Source organism: Muscardinus avellanarius (assembly GCF_963383645.1).
Source record: "Muscardinus avellanarius genome assembly, chromosome: 12".
Classification (NCBI taxonomy): Eukaryota; Metazoa; Chordata; class Mammalia; order Rodentia; family Gliridae; genus Muscardinus; species Muscardinus avellanarius.
In genome coordinates this window covers 93,728,128-93,743,237 of record NC_137798.1, presented here as the reverse complement: position 1 = coordinate 93,743,237, position 15,110 = coordinate 93,728,128, and the positions used below count along the sequence as shown (strand labels likewise).

The window sequence follows — 15,110 nt, the reverse complement described above, 5'->3', positions numbered from 1 at the left end:
CTATTTTTTAGTCCTTTTAGTTTTGAAACAGGATCTCACTGAGTTGCGAAGGGCCTCGCTAAGTACCTGAGGCTGCCTGTGAACCTTGATCCTCTGGTCTCTGCCTCCGAATGCTGGGATTAAAAGTGTGCGCCATCCTGCCGGGTTCCTTTGATTCATGGCATCTCACACAGAACCTGCATCCAGGGCTCATTTGATTTCTTCTTTTTTTTTTTTTTTTCCAGTACTGGGGATGTAACCCCAGGGGGCACTCTACCTCTGAGCTACACCCCCAGCCCTATTTTTATTCTTATTTTGAAACAGGGTCTCACTGAGTTGCAAAGAGCCTCACTAAGTAGCTGAGGCTGCCGCTAACTGCGATCCTCCTTTCTCAGCCTCCCAAATGCTGGGGTTACAAGCGTGCGCCACCACGCCCGGCTCGATTTCTTGAATTTTCGAAACACTGTGTTTTATCATTCTTGTTTCCACTCTGCCCACTCTGTGATTAGCATTCAAGAAACACATGCAGAGTATTGTAAAGTACTGTTCCCTCATCTGCACGAGCTCGTAGCTGATTAGCGGAGGCAGGGGAGCCTACCAAGGTAGAACACTGAAGGCGCTGGCACACTGACTGAGCAGGGAGGTACTTTTTAAGGCACTTCAAAGTGACGCAATCATCACTACAAAGGGAACTAGACAGTACTTAATGACTGTATGTTTTAAACTGGACCTTTAAGTAAACAGAATGGGGACTCAGGAGGGAGAAGGCGGATGAGCGCCAGAAGCAAAGGCTTGGCAGTGCTGTAAGCGTGAAGAAAGGGCACGGGAGACACTTCTTCGTCCACTTCGAGAGGTTCTATCAGGACACCTGAGCGGAGGGGAAAGAGGAAAGCGTAGTTCTGACCGCATCCTCTTATCAGAAACCCACTGCCATGACTACTGACCCCCTCCCTCCTGTGATGGCGGCGTTAATCCATTCGTGAAGATGCCCCCCTCACCACTACCACACCGCGGATCAAGGATCCCACAAATGAACCTTGAGGGACACATCACACCGCAGCATGGCAGCCCTGAGTGAGAGACGCAATGGCGGAGCAGAGGAGGGGCTGGGGAGTGAGCGGCTACACCAGACCATCACTAGGAACTACTGAGGCCCTTTCATATTCTATCAGTGAATTCATCACACTCAACTTCTAATTGCGAAGACTCTTATCAGCCTATGGGTCTTGTCACCGCGCTTGGCATCTCACCCTCACATCTGCCGTGCGGATGAGTGTGAGGCTCAGAGAGGCTAAGACACTGTCCAAGGAAACGCTGAGGGTAGACACGGGCACCTCGTCCAGGACGGTCTCACAAGGTGACGGCTCAGGCTCCTTCTCTACAAGGTCACCCAGTAGCGATGCAGAAGCTCCAAGCCCCAGTCTGGCAGAGAGCTGAGGGTGGTCTAAGGGCCTGGGGGAGGAGACCAGCAGAGGCTGGAAGAGCCTCTGGGAAGAGCGACAACCTCAGGAAGCCGTGAAGATGAGCCGCTGCACAGGCAGAGAAAGGCATCATCCACGCCTGCTCACTGTTTTGTCCTGAGCGCGCCTCATCCTCAGGGGGGCCTCAAGTCACCGGTCAATGCTCCAATGAAGACCCACCACACCCAACGATCATTTGTTCCTTTTTCAGTGCTGGAGATTGAACCCAGGAGCATTCTACTTCCAAGCTATACCCCAGACCTGTTTTTTTAATATTTTATTTTGAAACAGGGTCTCACTAAGTTGCAGAGGGCCTTACTAAGTAGCCGAGGCGGTAGCAAACCTGCGATTCTCCTGTCTCAGCCTCCCAAGTACTGGAATTACAAGTGTGCGTCACCACTTCACCACTCCTGGCCTGACAGTCCATCTTTTTTTTTTTTTTGGTGGTACTGGGGATGGATGGAACCCTTCTACGTCTGGGCTACACTCCCAGACCTATTTTATATTTTTGTTTGGAAACAGGGTCTCTTAAGCCAGCGAGGGGCTTCAAACCTGTGCGATCCTCTTGTCTCTGCCTCCCAAGCGCGAGGATTACAAGCATGCGCCACCACGCCTGGCCTGACAATCTACCTTAATTAAGAGAGTGGGAGACTGGGCATAGTGGTAATTATACCTGTAATCCCAGTACTTGGGAGGCTGAGACAGGAGGATCACCGGTTTCATACCAGCTTTAGAACTTAGCGAGTCCATCAGCAACATAGCAAGAGACGCTGTTTCAAAATAAAATAGGAACTTCCGGGAAGATGGTGAACGAGAAAAGCGGGGCTTAAGAGCCCCGCTAACAACCAATCTCCATTATCACAAAATCAGTGCCTTTCATAGCCAGAAAACACCATCACCAGAGAAACAAAAAAATCACCAGGCTCCAGAGAGAAAGCAGACTGAGAACAGAGCTCAGAGCCACAGAGGAGATACACCGGCCTCACGCCCGAGGACGCGGCAGCAGCGCCATACTGCCGGTGGCAGCGGCGAATTCACCGGACGGCTACAGCAAGCCGAGGTGAGCCTCCAAGTTTCATGAGCAGCGCCCAGTAAATTCACGTAAGGTGCTGAGGACCGTGTCTGGGACATTGATTTCACTGAATGGATGTTAGTTGTTGCTATTATTCTTTAAAGATTTTGGCAAGTCAATAGAGTATATATTCCAAAATAAGATTGGAGGCTGTAACTCCATAATGACATATTTCAAATTCTGAAGGTGAATTAACTTCATAGTTACAATGGACTTAATTTAGTAACAGCCAGCCATTATTACAGCAGATATTCATCCGATCTAGAGGAGTCAATAAGTCTTAAGTGATAAATTGGCAGTGGATACCTTTTGACTTAATAGTGAGAATACACGGAGCTCTTATTTTAGGAAATCCCTTCTAAAGCATCATGGGCCTGTGTTTTCTTTTATCCAGCTGCACAGAATCACTCAGATTCCCCTGAGAACTTCACACACTTCCCCATCTCTGTGGTCTTTGTCCCTGCCAGCTTCCTGTCTGGAATCCCACTGGTCCACATGGCTCACCCTACGGCGCGCTGGTAGGTCTACTTGCAATACCCCTTCTTAGCTTCAGCTGGTCCACCATCCCGACTGGAAATAAATCTTGGCAGTGCTTCCACTAAGGTCCTCACACTGGTCAACAACTAGGGCACGGTGTCACGTGTATGGCAAGGCTGCAAATCCTTGCTCTTTCTGTTCCAGGCTAAGTACAGTCTGTCACTGAACCAGGGTACAAAAACGCTGCCTTTAGAAAAGGATTATTCACATGGTTACTTTGATGTCAATTTCCATTACGGCCCTTATAACAGGATCAATAATACAAATGTAATTTCTGTGAAGTGAACCTACCTTTACAATTCTACTTTGAGGGGAAAAAAAATCCCCACATCAAACCCAACTTTCCCAATACAGTAGAAAGAGACCCAAGATTGCAACATCAAGTCTTGCACTATCTCCAGGCTTCCAGTTTGTCCTATGGACTATGTTTCTGACAGTGCCTATAATAACATGAGCCAATTCCTTAAAATAAATCCCTCCAATAGGCTGTGTTTATGTGCGTGTGTGCGTGCGCAAACACATGCATCAATCACAAAAAAAAAAAAGAAAAAAGAAGAGAAAAGGAAGAGAAAAAGGAAAAGAAAAAAAGAGGAAAAAGAAGGAAGGAAATGACTTTGCTTTGTTCCTTATGTTTGGATAGGAGGTTTACAGTCCTAGATGTTTAATTTAACTTCTCTGGCTCCAGTGTTCCTGGCAGGAAGAAATTAAGATGCTCAATAATACCATTTTTAATAAAATAAACTGATATTTCTCCATATTGTTCTTACTGCATTTTGAGAAAAATCAGATAACTACGTTAACAGGTAAGAGGATTTAACCCAAGTTTTAAGTATAGCCTTCAAGTAAACTAAGTATGGTGGTGCAGGCCTGTAATTCAGTACTCAGGAGGCTGAGATAGGAGGACTGCAGGTTCGAGGCCAGTCTTAGCAATTCAGCAAGACCTTTAGCAACTCAGTGAGACCCTGTTTCAAAATAAAATAGGGCTGGGAGTGTAGCTCAGAGATAGAAAGTCCCTATGTTAAATCCCCAGTACGACCACACAAACACACACAAAATCCAAACGAACTGATTTCATTAAGGGCCTTGATTAGTATAAAAAAGTAATATAATGGATTGAGTCTTATGATTTGAACCTTTAGAAAACTGTCACACCTGATAGAGGAAAATGTCACATCATTTAAGATAACACAAAACATCAACAGAATCATGAGGTACATGATGGTCTAATACTCAGAAAATGTTTCCAACCGCTGCATTCCCTTCCTTCCTTCCTTCCTTCCTTCCTTCCTTCCTTCCTTCCTTCTCTTTTCTTTTTGCAGTTCTGGGGATGGAACCCAGGGACATTCTACCTCTGAGCTATACCCGCAGCCCTATTTTTTTCTTTTTTTGCAGTACTGGGGATGGAACCTAGGGGCATTCTACCTCCCAGCTACACTCCCAGCCCTATTTTTATTCCTTATTTTGAAACGGGGTCTCACTGAGTTGCAAAGGGCTTCACCAAGTAGTAGCTGAGGCTGTCTATGAACTGTAATCCTCCTGTGTCAGCCTCCCAAATGCTGGGATTACAAGCGTGCCCCACCACACCTGGCTTCCAGCCCTATTTTGTATTCTTTATTTTGAGACAGGGTCTCGCTGAGTTGCACAGGGCCTCATTAAGTAGCTGAGGCTGTCCGTGAACCACGATCCTGCGGTCTCAGCTTCCCAAATGGTGGGGTTACAAGCGTGCGCCACCACGCCCGGCTTTCAACCACAGCATTTTATCATTGGAAGCAAGCTGATTACTTCATCCAGTTCTGTCAGCTTACTATCAAGAGTATCCTGTGTGTGAAGGCCACGCACAGGCCAGGAAGTATATACCCAGGGTTTTTTGTTTGATTTGTGTTTTAACTTGAAACTTGGTTTAAAGGACAATTACTGAACAAACAGGCGCGCTGACGCTGGTCTCTTGAAACGTCCGGGTCCCTCGTGACTTCATTAGTTAACTATGTACCTGGTGACGAGGAACCAGGCGAGCCTCGAGAAGTCTGGGGAGGGCCTCAGGTACGTCTTGATGTGCGGCATGGCACTGCTGCGGCCAGATGTCTCCGCTGACCACTTGCTGGCAATGGGAGAGAAACAAACGCTAGTTGGAAAGTATTACAAACTGGTCATGATGCTGAAACTGGGTGACTGCATGAAAAGTAAAATCCGTTGGTCTACAAGATAGTAGCAGGTACAGGGTTCTGTGACTTGTGATAGTTTATTAATCTTTACTCCGATAATAGAATAATACATGCTCACTTTAAATAGCAGGTATGTAGAAACAGAAAATTTGTCACTACTCCCCAAAAACCACTTTCTGGAATACAATTTTCCACCTTTCTTGCCATGAACACACCCATGTGTGCATATATATTATTTCTCTTGTGCTTTTTTTTTTTTTTTTTGTGGTACTGGGGGTGGAACCCAGAGGCTTTCTACCTCCAGGCTATACTCCCAGACCTATTTTATACTTTATTTGGAAACAGGGTCTCACTAAGTTGCTGAAAGCCTCACTAAGTAGCTGAGGCTGGCTTCGAACCTGTGTGATCCTCCTGTCTCAGCCTCCCAAACGTGGGGGTTACAAGCATGCGCCACCACGCCCGGCCTCTTGTGCTTTTTATCTGCATGTGTTCATGTCACCTGGCTGGACTATGAGTCCCTAAAGGTAGGAATGACACAGTGCTCTATAGGGGAGAGGCTCTGTACAGCTTGTCCAATGAAACAAATTCAAAATGGGCAGGCGTGGTGGTGCACACTTGTAATCCTAGTATTCGCGAGGCTGAGACAGAAGGATGGCGGTTCGTGGACAGCCTCAGCTACTTAATGAGGCCCTTTGCAACTCAGTGAGACCCTGTTTTAAAGTAAAGAATAAGAAAATAGGGCTGGGGATGTAGCTCGGCGGTATGATGCTCCTGGGATCCATCCCCAGTACTGCCAAAAAAAAGGGCAAAAAAGGCAAAATACAATTAGTCCATCACAAATGAGTGTTGAAAATCAGGCAGAGAATTCAAAAGTGGCTTTAATTTTAGATTTGAGTTTTGTTTCTCTAACACTGGAGAACCAAGATTCCATGGGACAAGATGGCCTCTCTCCTGAGACAACCATTAAGAATGAGGAACCTTCACTGTACCAGGTGGCCTGCAAGAACTGAATCAGAATTAGGTAGGGCCACCATTTTCTTCATTCAAATGAAGTTAGTAATCTGACACTGAAAGGGGCTCAATAGAAGGAAATGTCCTCTGTAAGGAACACTTTCCAGAAAGTGCTAGAGAAAGCCTCAGAGGTGTCATGCTGAATGGCAGCTGACGGCTGCAGAAATGGAATCCTGCCTTCGTTCCCTGCTGTCCGGCACAATAAACACCTGTCGAAGCCAATGTGAAACAAACTGGTATGGAACAGGCAGTATGAGCAAGTGCTGCAGATACAGGAGGAAAAGGGAATCCCCTCCCTCTCCATTCACCACCTACTGCTGAGCACAGTGGTGCAGGCTCTGCTCTCAGTAGGCGCGGGCCACATATCATAGGATGGTAGAGACAGAATGACTGTATTTTGTATTTTTGAAAAGTGAACTAAAATTCGGCTTATGTATATTATAAACTATCCAATATTATCTTTATCTTTTCTTTGCATGCAAATATTTAAATAGAAACTTCACTGAGATAAATTTTACCCACTGGTATTAAAAATCTATTCCAAAATAAAATTCAAGTCCTTGTTTTAAATTATTTCTATCACTAACATATGTAGATGAAAGTCTTATATAAGACTCTTTTTTTAAAGAAAACACTCCAATATAAATAACATTCTTATTCCTAAAGAAGTAATAGCAGCATTCTGAACCAATTACTTACTGAAAGTAGGAATGTAGCCAATTCTGTTTTTCAGCTGTTTGGATGCTGTAGGGAAGAGAACCTCCAGCTTTTAAAAGAAAATAAAACAAGTAAAAATAATTAAATATAATTTGTCACTTCCTCATTAAGAAAATCTATAATAAATAGTGAGAAGGTAAATGAAAGCCAGCTATTTCCAATATTACACTTTATAGACTTTTTCTCTGAAAACAAATGTCTAGACTTGCATTAGGCATATTTTCTTAATGGGGTTTCCTTTCTTAGGAAAAAGGAACACTTAAATGGTAAATGTTTACTATCTGAAAAGAAAAGGGTATTACTTAACCACTCAATGATGGTAATTTGACATTCAGCACAGATTTCAAACGTTTGAAGACACACAGAAAGAATCCTGGCCCAACCTACTACCCATATGCAGCTAAGACATCAGTTTTGTTTTGCCAAGACCAGGGCACTCTGGGGATATAGTCTCTGACAAAAATGCAATTCTCCATTCTACTACACCTTTATGCACCGCTATTTCCAAATAGGCTTTGTACTAGCTGAACAGATTCTTATGGGACTGGAAAACAGCACATTCAGAAAATAGTTCAGGTTTAAAAAAAGGAATCCTAAAAGCCTCCTTTCTGCAAAGAGAATGAAGACATAGCTCCACGTGGGAACACAATTAGAAGCCAATTTCTGTTCATCTTTGAGAAGCAGAAAGCTCCACTGTAGATTCATTAGTGACTATCCAAACACATGCTGGGACTTCTCCACAGCAATCTACATCCAGAGAAGGTTTTAAACAACTTTGACATCCAGTAAGGCATGTCCTGTCTTCTACTGCAAATAACTAAAAACATTTTCTGTTTTAGAGCCAGTTATAAAATAGCTGTATTGAAAAGACCATGTTCTTCCCCATTAAAAGCACACTTTGAATAGCTCCAGCCTATTAGAAATACAGGAAGATGACAAAAGAAAAACCACCACCGTGTCCCAGAGTCACAGTGAAATAATTTTAGTTTTGCCATTAAAAAGAAACAAGTGGGCTAATACACTCTGAACTTTATTGAGATTTTCCTGGCAAGGTCACATCTGGTTTGATAAGCAATAAATGGACTAAATTAGTCTTGATTCAGTGTATTCTGCTTTCAGCCATCAGAGAATGCCAGTCAGAGTCAGCTGTTTCCAGAGGTGCACACTCTTGGCTTTTAGTTAATACCTCCTGATTATGCCATCGGGGGTGCTGCGAGAGCCACATAAACGTTTGGTGCCCAGTACTAGGATGATGGAACAGAATTGATGGATGTTTACAGATTACTACTAGAAAACTCCAAAAGAAGGCCCTAAAAAGACACAGCAACCACGTTACACCAAAGTAAGAGTAAACATAAATTCCAGACCTAAAATGTATCAGAATCTGAGATTCACGTGTGGAAGAGCTGTACAGTAGGGCAGGGAGGATGTGGAGACAATGGACACAAAGGATGGTGAGACGTGGTCTGAAAATGCCCTGGATACAGGAGAGAAGCCTTTACCTGGAAATCCTGTATGGACCATGAACCCACTGAATACCTTATGGTAAAAATGAGAACCCCAGCTGCACACAGAGTGAGTACGAGCATTAAATAACAAACCCAGGAGCCAAACTGCGCCGTACCATCTTCAATAACAGAAGGACCTCATCAAGACCTATTTTCACGATTTTTATCCAGTTAAAAGAAAACCATCTCCAAGCCGGGCGTGGTGGCGCACGCTTGTAATCCCCGCGCTTGGGAGGCTGAGACAGGAGGATTGCGCAGGTTCGAAGCCAGCCTCAGCTACTTAGTGAGGTTCTCAGCAACTTAGTGAGACCCTGTTTCCAAATAAAATATAAAATGGGTCTGGGAGTATAGCCTGGAGGTAGAAAGCCTCTGGGTTCCACCCAGTACCACCAATAAATAAATAAATAAAGAAAGAAAGAAAGAAAGAAAGAAAGAAAGAAAGAAAGAAAGAAGGAAAGAAAAGAAAAGAAAAGAAAAGAAAAGAAAAGAAAAGAAGAAAAGAAAAAAAAACATCTCCACACTTCTGACCAAGGGTTTGGAGTAGATTTGTAACAGTACTGTTAAAAATCCTACAAAAACATTTATAGAACAGACACAAAAACCGCAATTGAGGCGATTCCCCCAGCCATTACCAGGGTATCCTTCTAAGCTGGTCCGTACATTTTCCACAGAAGGATAAATCTGAAAGTAAGGAAAGAAAAACAATAAGACTTGGAATGTACCATGTGGGTAAAAATAATTGACTAGCTTTTAAGAAGATGAAAATGTCAGTTTAAAATACTTTAAAATTTTAGAAACTATGCTTTAAACTTTAAAAAGGATCCATCTTACTGAAAAAGCAATTGGGCGTCTAATAATTAAGCTACAGAAGGCACACACACACACACACACACACACACACACACTGAAAAAATTATACTTTGACTTAAATATTCCTTTGAAATACCAAGTTAATATTGAACTGAATGTAAAATAAATCACTAATCACAGGTCTCTAAATAATTAATAGAACTTATAATTCTTTTTTTTTTTTTTGTGCCTCTGGGGGTGGAACATGGGGGCATTCTACTTCCGAGCCACACCCCCAGCCCTATTTTTTTATTCTTTATTTTTGAAACAGGGTCTCACTGAGTTGCAGAGGGCCTCACTAAGTAGTAGCTGAGGATGTTCATGTACCCAGATCCTCCTGTCTCAGTCTCCAAAATACTGGGATTACAAGCGTGTGCCATCATGCCCAGCTTATATTCTTTATCTTTTTATTTTTATTTTTTTGTGGTACTGAGGGGTAAAACCCAGGGGCTTTATTTTATTTTATTTTATTTTTTACCTCCGGGCCATACCTATTTTATATTTTATTTGGAAACAGGGTCTCACTAAGTTATTTTATATTTTATTTGGAAACAGGGACTCATTAAGTTGCTGAGAGCCTCACTAAGTAGCTGAGGCTGGCTTCAAACCTGTGCGATCCTCCTGTCTCAGCCCCCTAAGCGCTGGGATTACAAGCATGCGCCACCACGCCTGGCTCTTGTATTCTTTATTTTGAAACAGGGTCTCACTGAGTTGCAAAGGATCTCACTAAGTAGCTGAGGCTGGCTGCAAACCTTGATCATCTTGTCTCAGCCTCCCAAAGGCTGAGATTACAAGCGTGCACCACCATACCCAGCTTTAGAACTTATAATTTTGCTGGCAATTTTATACCAAATTTTCTTCCCTTGACTTGATAACCTAAAAAAAAAAAAAAAAGAAAAAAGAAAAATCCCAGGCTAGCCTGTGGCAGTAAACTAGCCAACTCTCAGCACTGAAGACTTAAGACCTTAAGACCACTCAACTGCAAATAAAAGTACTAATGTATTGTTCCTTCTAACCCCGAATCACAGAATAAAGCATCTCTCCACTACGAGGAGGACTGAGGTAATTTAACAAGGAAAAGAACTCACCAAATGGAGAGGGGCGGAGCTTTTTCCTGGGGTTTTGCTGTCCTCCCCCACTGTTAGCAAGCTCTCTTTAAACTCAGAACACAACCATTTTGATTCATCAGCTCCCAGTGAACCAATGCTGGAAAACTGACCCAGTACAGGCCAGCACTCGGCCTTTGGAACAGCTGAGGCATGTTCCTTCAGAAGCTGTGAAAGAATTAAAATAAATGCTACAGTTACTCAAATAATAGGAACAGAAATGTCTAATACCTAAAAACATAGATTTCTAAGCTTGAAATGCCTAATTGCCAGGGAAATGAAGAAATTTTCCTTTTCAAAATTCTTTGATTTATACTAAAAGCAAAAACAGATTTAAAAATTTAAAAGCTCCATTTTTGTAAAAAAATGTCAAGATAAACTATCAACCTGGCATAAGAAAATAGAATTTTGCCATGACATTCTAATTGTTAAAATGTATCTAAACAATACCTACAGGGTCAAATTACTGCCTATTTTGGCTCCTTTATTAGAATATATTTACATATACATAGTCCCCCTAAAGCAAGGAGAAGGTTGATCTGCATTTCCTGCTTTGATACTTATGCAAAGTTGCAGAAACAATTCAGAAAACATTTGGAAACTTTAGGCATTTAAACGTGTATCAAGTGTGGTTACCCAGAGGCCAGAGACAGCAAGAAAAATTAGCCCCAGCAGTTGACCCATGGTGCTCATATTCTGACTGATGTTTTAATATGCATTATTTTCCTTAACAGAGAATTGACATTAATATTTACATATATTAAAAAGCCCAAAGTTCTCAACTTCCACCTGCTGGGACATGGTGCTGGAGACAGAGTTGCACCAACAACTACAATAACCATTTTCTATTTGGGGCTCAGCCCCTAAAGGGCTACCTGGTCCTGGAGAAGGCCTTGCACTATGGAGTATACTTTACCTGATCACTACCTGCTTTCCCCGGAAGGTGCTTTTGATACAACACGAACTACTGAGTATGAAAAGTGGTTTGAAAATAAATTCTGCAGAAGCCATTCAACTTTCTGTAAGATGGCGACCACACACGATGGCTGCAGTTACCTAGCCATCCAAACCAATAGTCCACAAGCCTGTTTTACATCCACCATTTCACTTCATCTTTACAAAATTCTGCAAGGGAGGAACCTTTATTAGGTCCATTTTAGAGATGAGAAGAGGCGGGTCAGGAAACAAGTCAAGGTCAAGGTCACATGCCTGGTACATCCGAGTCAGGATCTGAACACAGATCTGGGCATCTGCCCCACAGCTGTACACAGAGCCAGTGGGGGCCGTTGTTCTTTCTCTCGAGGAAGAAGATGCTGCCTTTGAGATCTTGCTTGCTTTAAGTTATGGTATCATTTTAGAAAAAGGCAATTAAACTGAAAAAAGTTTCACTAACTGAGGAGGATTCTTACATAACACAAGACTGAACATCTCGAATCCTAAAACCTGAAATCCCAAATGCTCCAAAATCTGAAACTTTTTGAGCATGAGTATGATGCCACAAGTAGAGAACTCCTCCTGATCTCACGTGACAAGCAGCAGTGAAGACACAGCCACACTGGAACCACCGTATACAGTTACCTTTAGCTGGGCGTGGTGGCGCAGGCTTGTAATCCCAGCATTTGGGAGGCTGAGACCGGAGGATCGTGGTCTGCGGACAGCCTCAGCTACTTAGTGAGGCCCCCTGCAACTCAGTGAGACCCTGTTTCAAAATAAAGAATACAAAATGGGGGAGAGAGTATAGCTCCCAGGTTGAATACCTCTGGGTTCCATCCCTAGACCCACACACACAAAAAAAACCCAAAACAAACAAAAACAAACAAAAAACACCTATGGTTACATTTAGGCTACCTGTGGAAGGCGAATATCAGACTAGTGAACGCTGTGTTTAGACTTGGGACCCGCCCCAAAGATACTTCATTATCTACATCTAAATATTCTGACATTTAAAAGTAATCTGAAAGTCAAAACAATTCTGCTGCCATGTATTCAGATAAATATTCAGCCACTATATAAAAAGAGTTAACGCTTTTAAAAAAGCTGTGTTGGAGAATTTATTAGGATTACTTAAAGAGAGCTGAAGAAAACTTTAAAATTCCACTTGTTGTTTTCTCTTGTTAATGTCCTTTCTCTGTTCATATCAGACCAAAAGTAAATGTCATTTTTGTTATCATAGTTTCCTTAAGGGATAATTTGAAAAATGAAATACATTATAGCAAGCTGCAGCCTCTACTCAACATTAATTTTTTTTGGTTGAATGTGACTGTTAAAAATTCTTGATATGAGCCGGGCGTGGTGGCGCACGCTTGTACGCCCAGCATTCGGGAGGCTGAGACCAGAAGATCGGGGTTTGCAGACAGCCTCAGCTACATAGTGAGGCCATCCGCAAGTTAGTGAGACCCTGTTTCAAAATAAAGAATAAGGCAGGGGGTATAGCTTGGAGGCCGAATGCCCCTGGGTTGCGTCTCCAGACCAGAAAAAAAAAAAAAGAAAAAAAAAAGTCATGGACAAAACTAAGAAAAAGTCCAAATACTTATACCATTCAGAACGGTCCATAGCTATAAAAGAGGCAAAAATTAAATTATTGAAAACTAAAATTACATAATTTACCAAGTGCCTAACATTCTTCCAGAATTGTACTGGAAATACTATGAAGCTGCCATCAAAATAGACCATTTACGAGTAAAAAAGAAAAAAGAATTTATATTAAAATTTAAAAAATTATTAAAACAGTAAAAGCTTTTTTTTTTTTTTTACCTTCCTAAGCCTAAAATGTCCCCAATTGTCTTTTTGACTTCCTTGAAAGCGTCCTGGGGTAGAACCAATAAGGTAAACACTAAAAAGAAATAAAAAGCAAGTTAAAAGTTATAGAACACAGTCATGTGTTATATGCCACCTAAGAATCACAAAATATGCACTGAAGGCAGATACAATATGCAATGTTCTAGAAGCTGACCGGTGGCCTTGGGCTACCTCATGAACAGTAGCAACTGACCCTCTCAAAGTTACAGTAGGAACCTATTATGGAAGCACCCCACATAGAAAAGGCGACCCGTACTTGGTCTCAGAGAGGTCGTGCGCACGGACGGTGTCTATCCACTCCTGAAGAGGAGGAGCATTATACGCCATCAAGTAACTGATGAGATCAGCTTTGAAATGCGTTGCGGATTCTCCGGATCTGTGGGCTCCACCGTCAATTCGTGGGTATAAGGGACTCAACCATATTCTGGAATGGAAAAGAAATCAGTGTTAATAGTCGGGAGCAGCAGGGCTCACGATGACGCCCGTACCCTGACTGTGCACCCTCTACGGGAGAGGTGAATTCTCACTACGTAGCTCCTCTTGGTAGCGGAGCGACTCTCAGGGAATATGAGGCCGACCTGATCACGCCAATCCAGTGGCTCGCCCTCAGAGCTGGAATTGCTTTTGAACGACTCGTCATGAATTCGAGGCCCTGAGACCTGGCCTCTGTCCACCGCTCCCAACCCACATCTCTCCATCGCCTTCTTATGCACTGACCACGCTTCCTACTGCTCCTCTTCCTGCTGTCTCTCTCTCTCTAGGCTGCTTTCTAAGACTGGATGACAATAGCTCAGAGTTTTTGTAATGGTTATAGAAAATCACCACCTCTAGTAATCACAGCATGAAGTCTACCTCAGGTCCACATCATGTCTGCATCAGGGTAGCCTTTCAGGCAAATGGGAATAAGGACCCGAAATTATGTACACCATGAAAAATGTATGCGCGAATCTATTTTCCATAAACAAGCTCATTTTCATAATGTTATCTGCTATAGCAGTTTGAGATATTTTCATATCCTGTATTTCTGGTATCTGGAATAAGTATAATTTAATATTACATTAACTTCAAATTTTCAAACATTTAATTCGGCAATGAAACATTAAAGACATTTTTCATTTTAACAATTCTTTTCCTAAAAAGGAAATAATGCACTTGCCAAAACTTCTGTATCACATCCACAAATGGAAACCAGCCATATCTAAACTCAATCCTTCTATAATCTTCGTGGTAGGTCACAAAAAAGTAGGGCTCCAGACCTCTTGTGCTTGAGTTTCTTCAATGGCAAACTAGATTAGCAGTGCCTGCTTCACAAGGCTGTTACACAGATGCGGAGCAGTGAACACAGCGGCTGACTTCAGAGGCACTGCGCAAGTACTGGGGATCCTGGCCTTCCCCTTCTGTGGCTACCGACCCTGCAATTCTCACTAAGCCCAAACAGAAACTGCCCAATTCCTCTGCCACCTGGCTGCCCTCAAAGGAGACTGGTGAGCTGCAGGCCTTGGCTTTTGGTGTATAAAGTGACCGGCTGGGCTAGAGATGTGCCAGGCCTCCTCGCGAGATACCCGGAAGCCCTCAGGTGAGACGTTCGCTCACAGGAGCATCCCTGGGTGAGGACCAGGGCAGAAAATCACTTTCTAAGGTAGGATGCTGAGACGTGAGGCCTTTTTAACACTTCACAAAATTAGTGGAGAACGTTACAGTGGGACAAATAATTTTAAGAGTGAGGAATTAACAGGCGGACAAGCTTCAGCTGGGCGAGCTAGCCGGAACACTCACACAACAGAGAAGGACCAGCAAGGCCATGGCAGGCCAGTTATGATGGAAGATGATGTGCAGAAACCGCCTTTATGAGGTTTTGAAAACCGCCATACTCTACGACATGAAACTGCAAGGTATTAGGGAGCACAGAA

At 42.9% G+C, this 15,110-nt stretch overlaps 1 protein-coding gene across 1 annotated transcript in view; it reads right to left on the bottom strand.

Moving 5' to 3' along the window:
- TDP1 (tyrosyl-DNA phosphodiesterase 1) overlaps nt 1-15,110 on the bottom strand; it is a gene marked incomplete at both ends in the record, with an annotated part of 79,113 nt that overhangs the window by 41,028 nt on the left and 22,975 nt on the right. The window contains 6 exons of the mRNA XM_080707343.1: nt 5,039-5,146; nt 6,921-6,987; nt 9,079-9,127; nt 10,384-10,569; nt 13,156-13,234; nt 13,457-13,624. Coding sequence (XP_080563469.1) covers nt 5,039-5,146; nt 6,921-6,987; nt 9,079-9,127; nt 10,384-10,569; nt 13,156-13,234; nt 13,457-13,624 — 657 coding nt within the window. The remainder of the gene's footprint in view (nt 1-5,038; nt 5,147-6,920; nt 6,988-9,078; nt 9,128-10,383; nt 10,570-13,155; nt 13,235-13,456; nt 13,625-15,110) is intronic.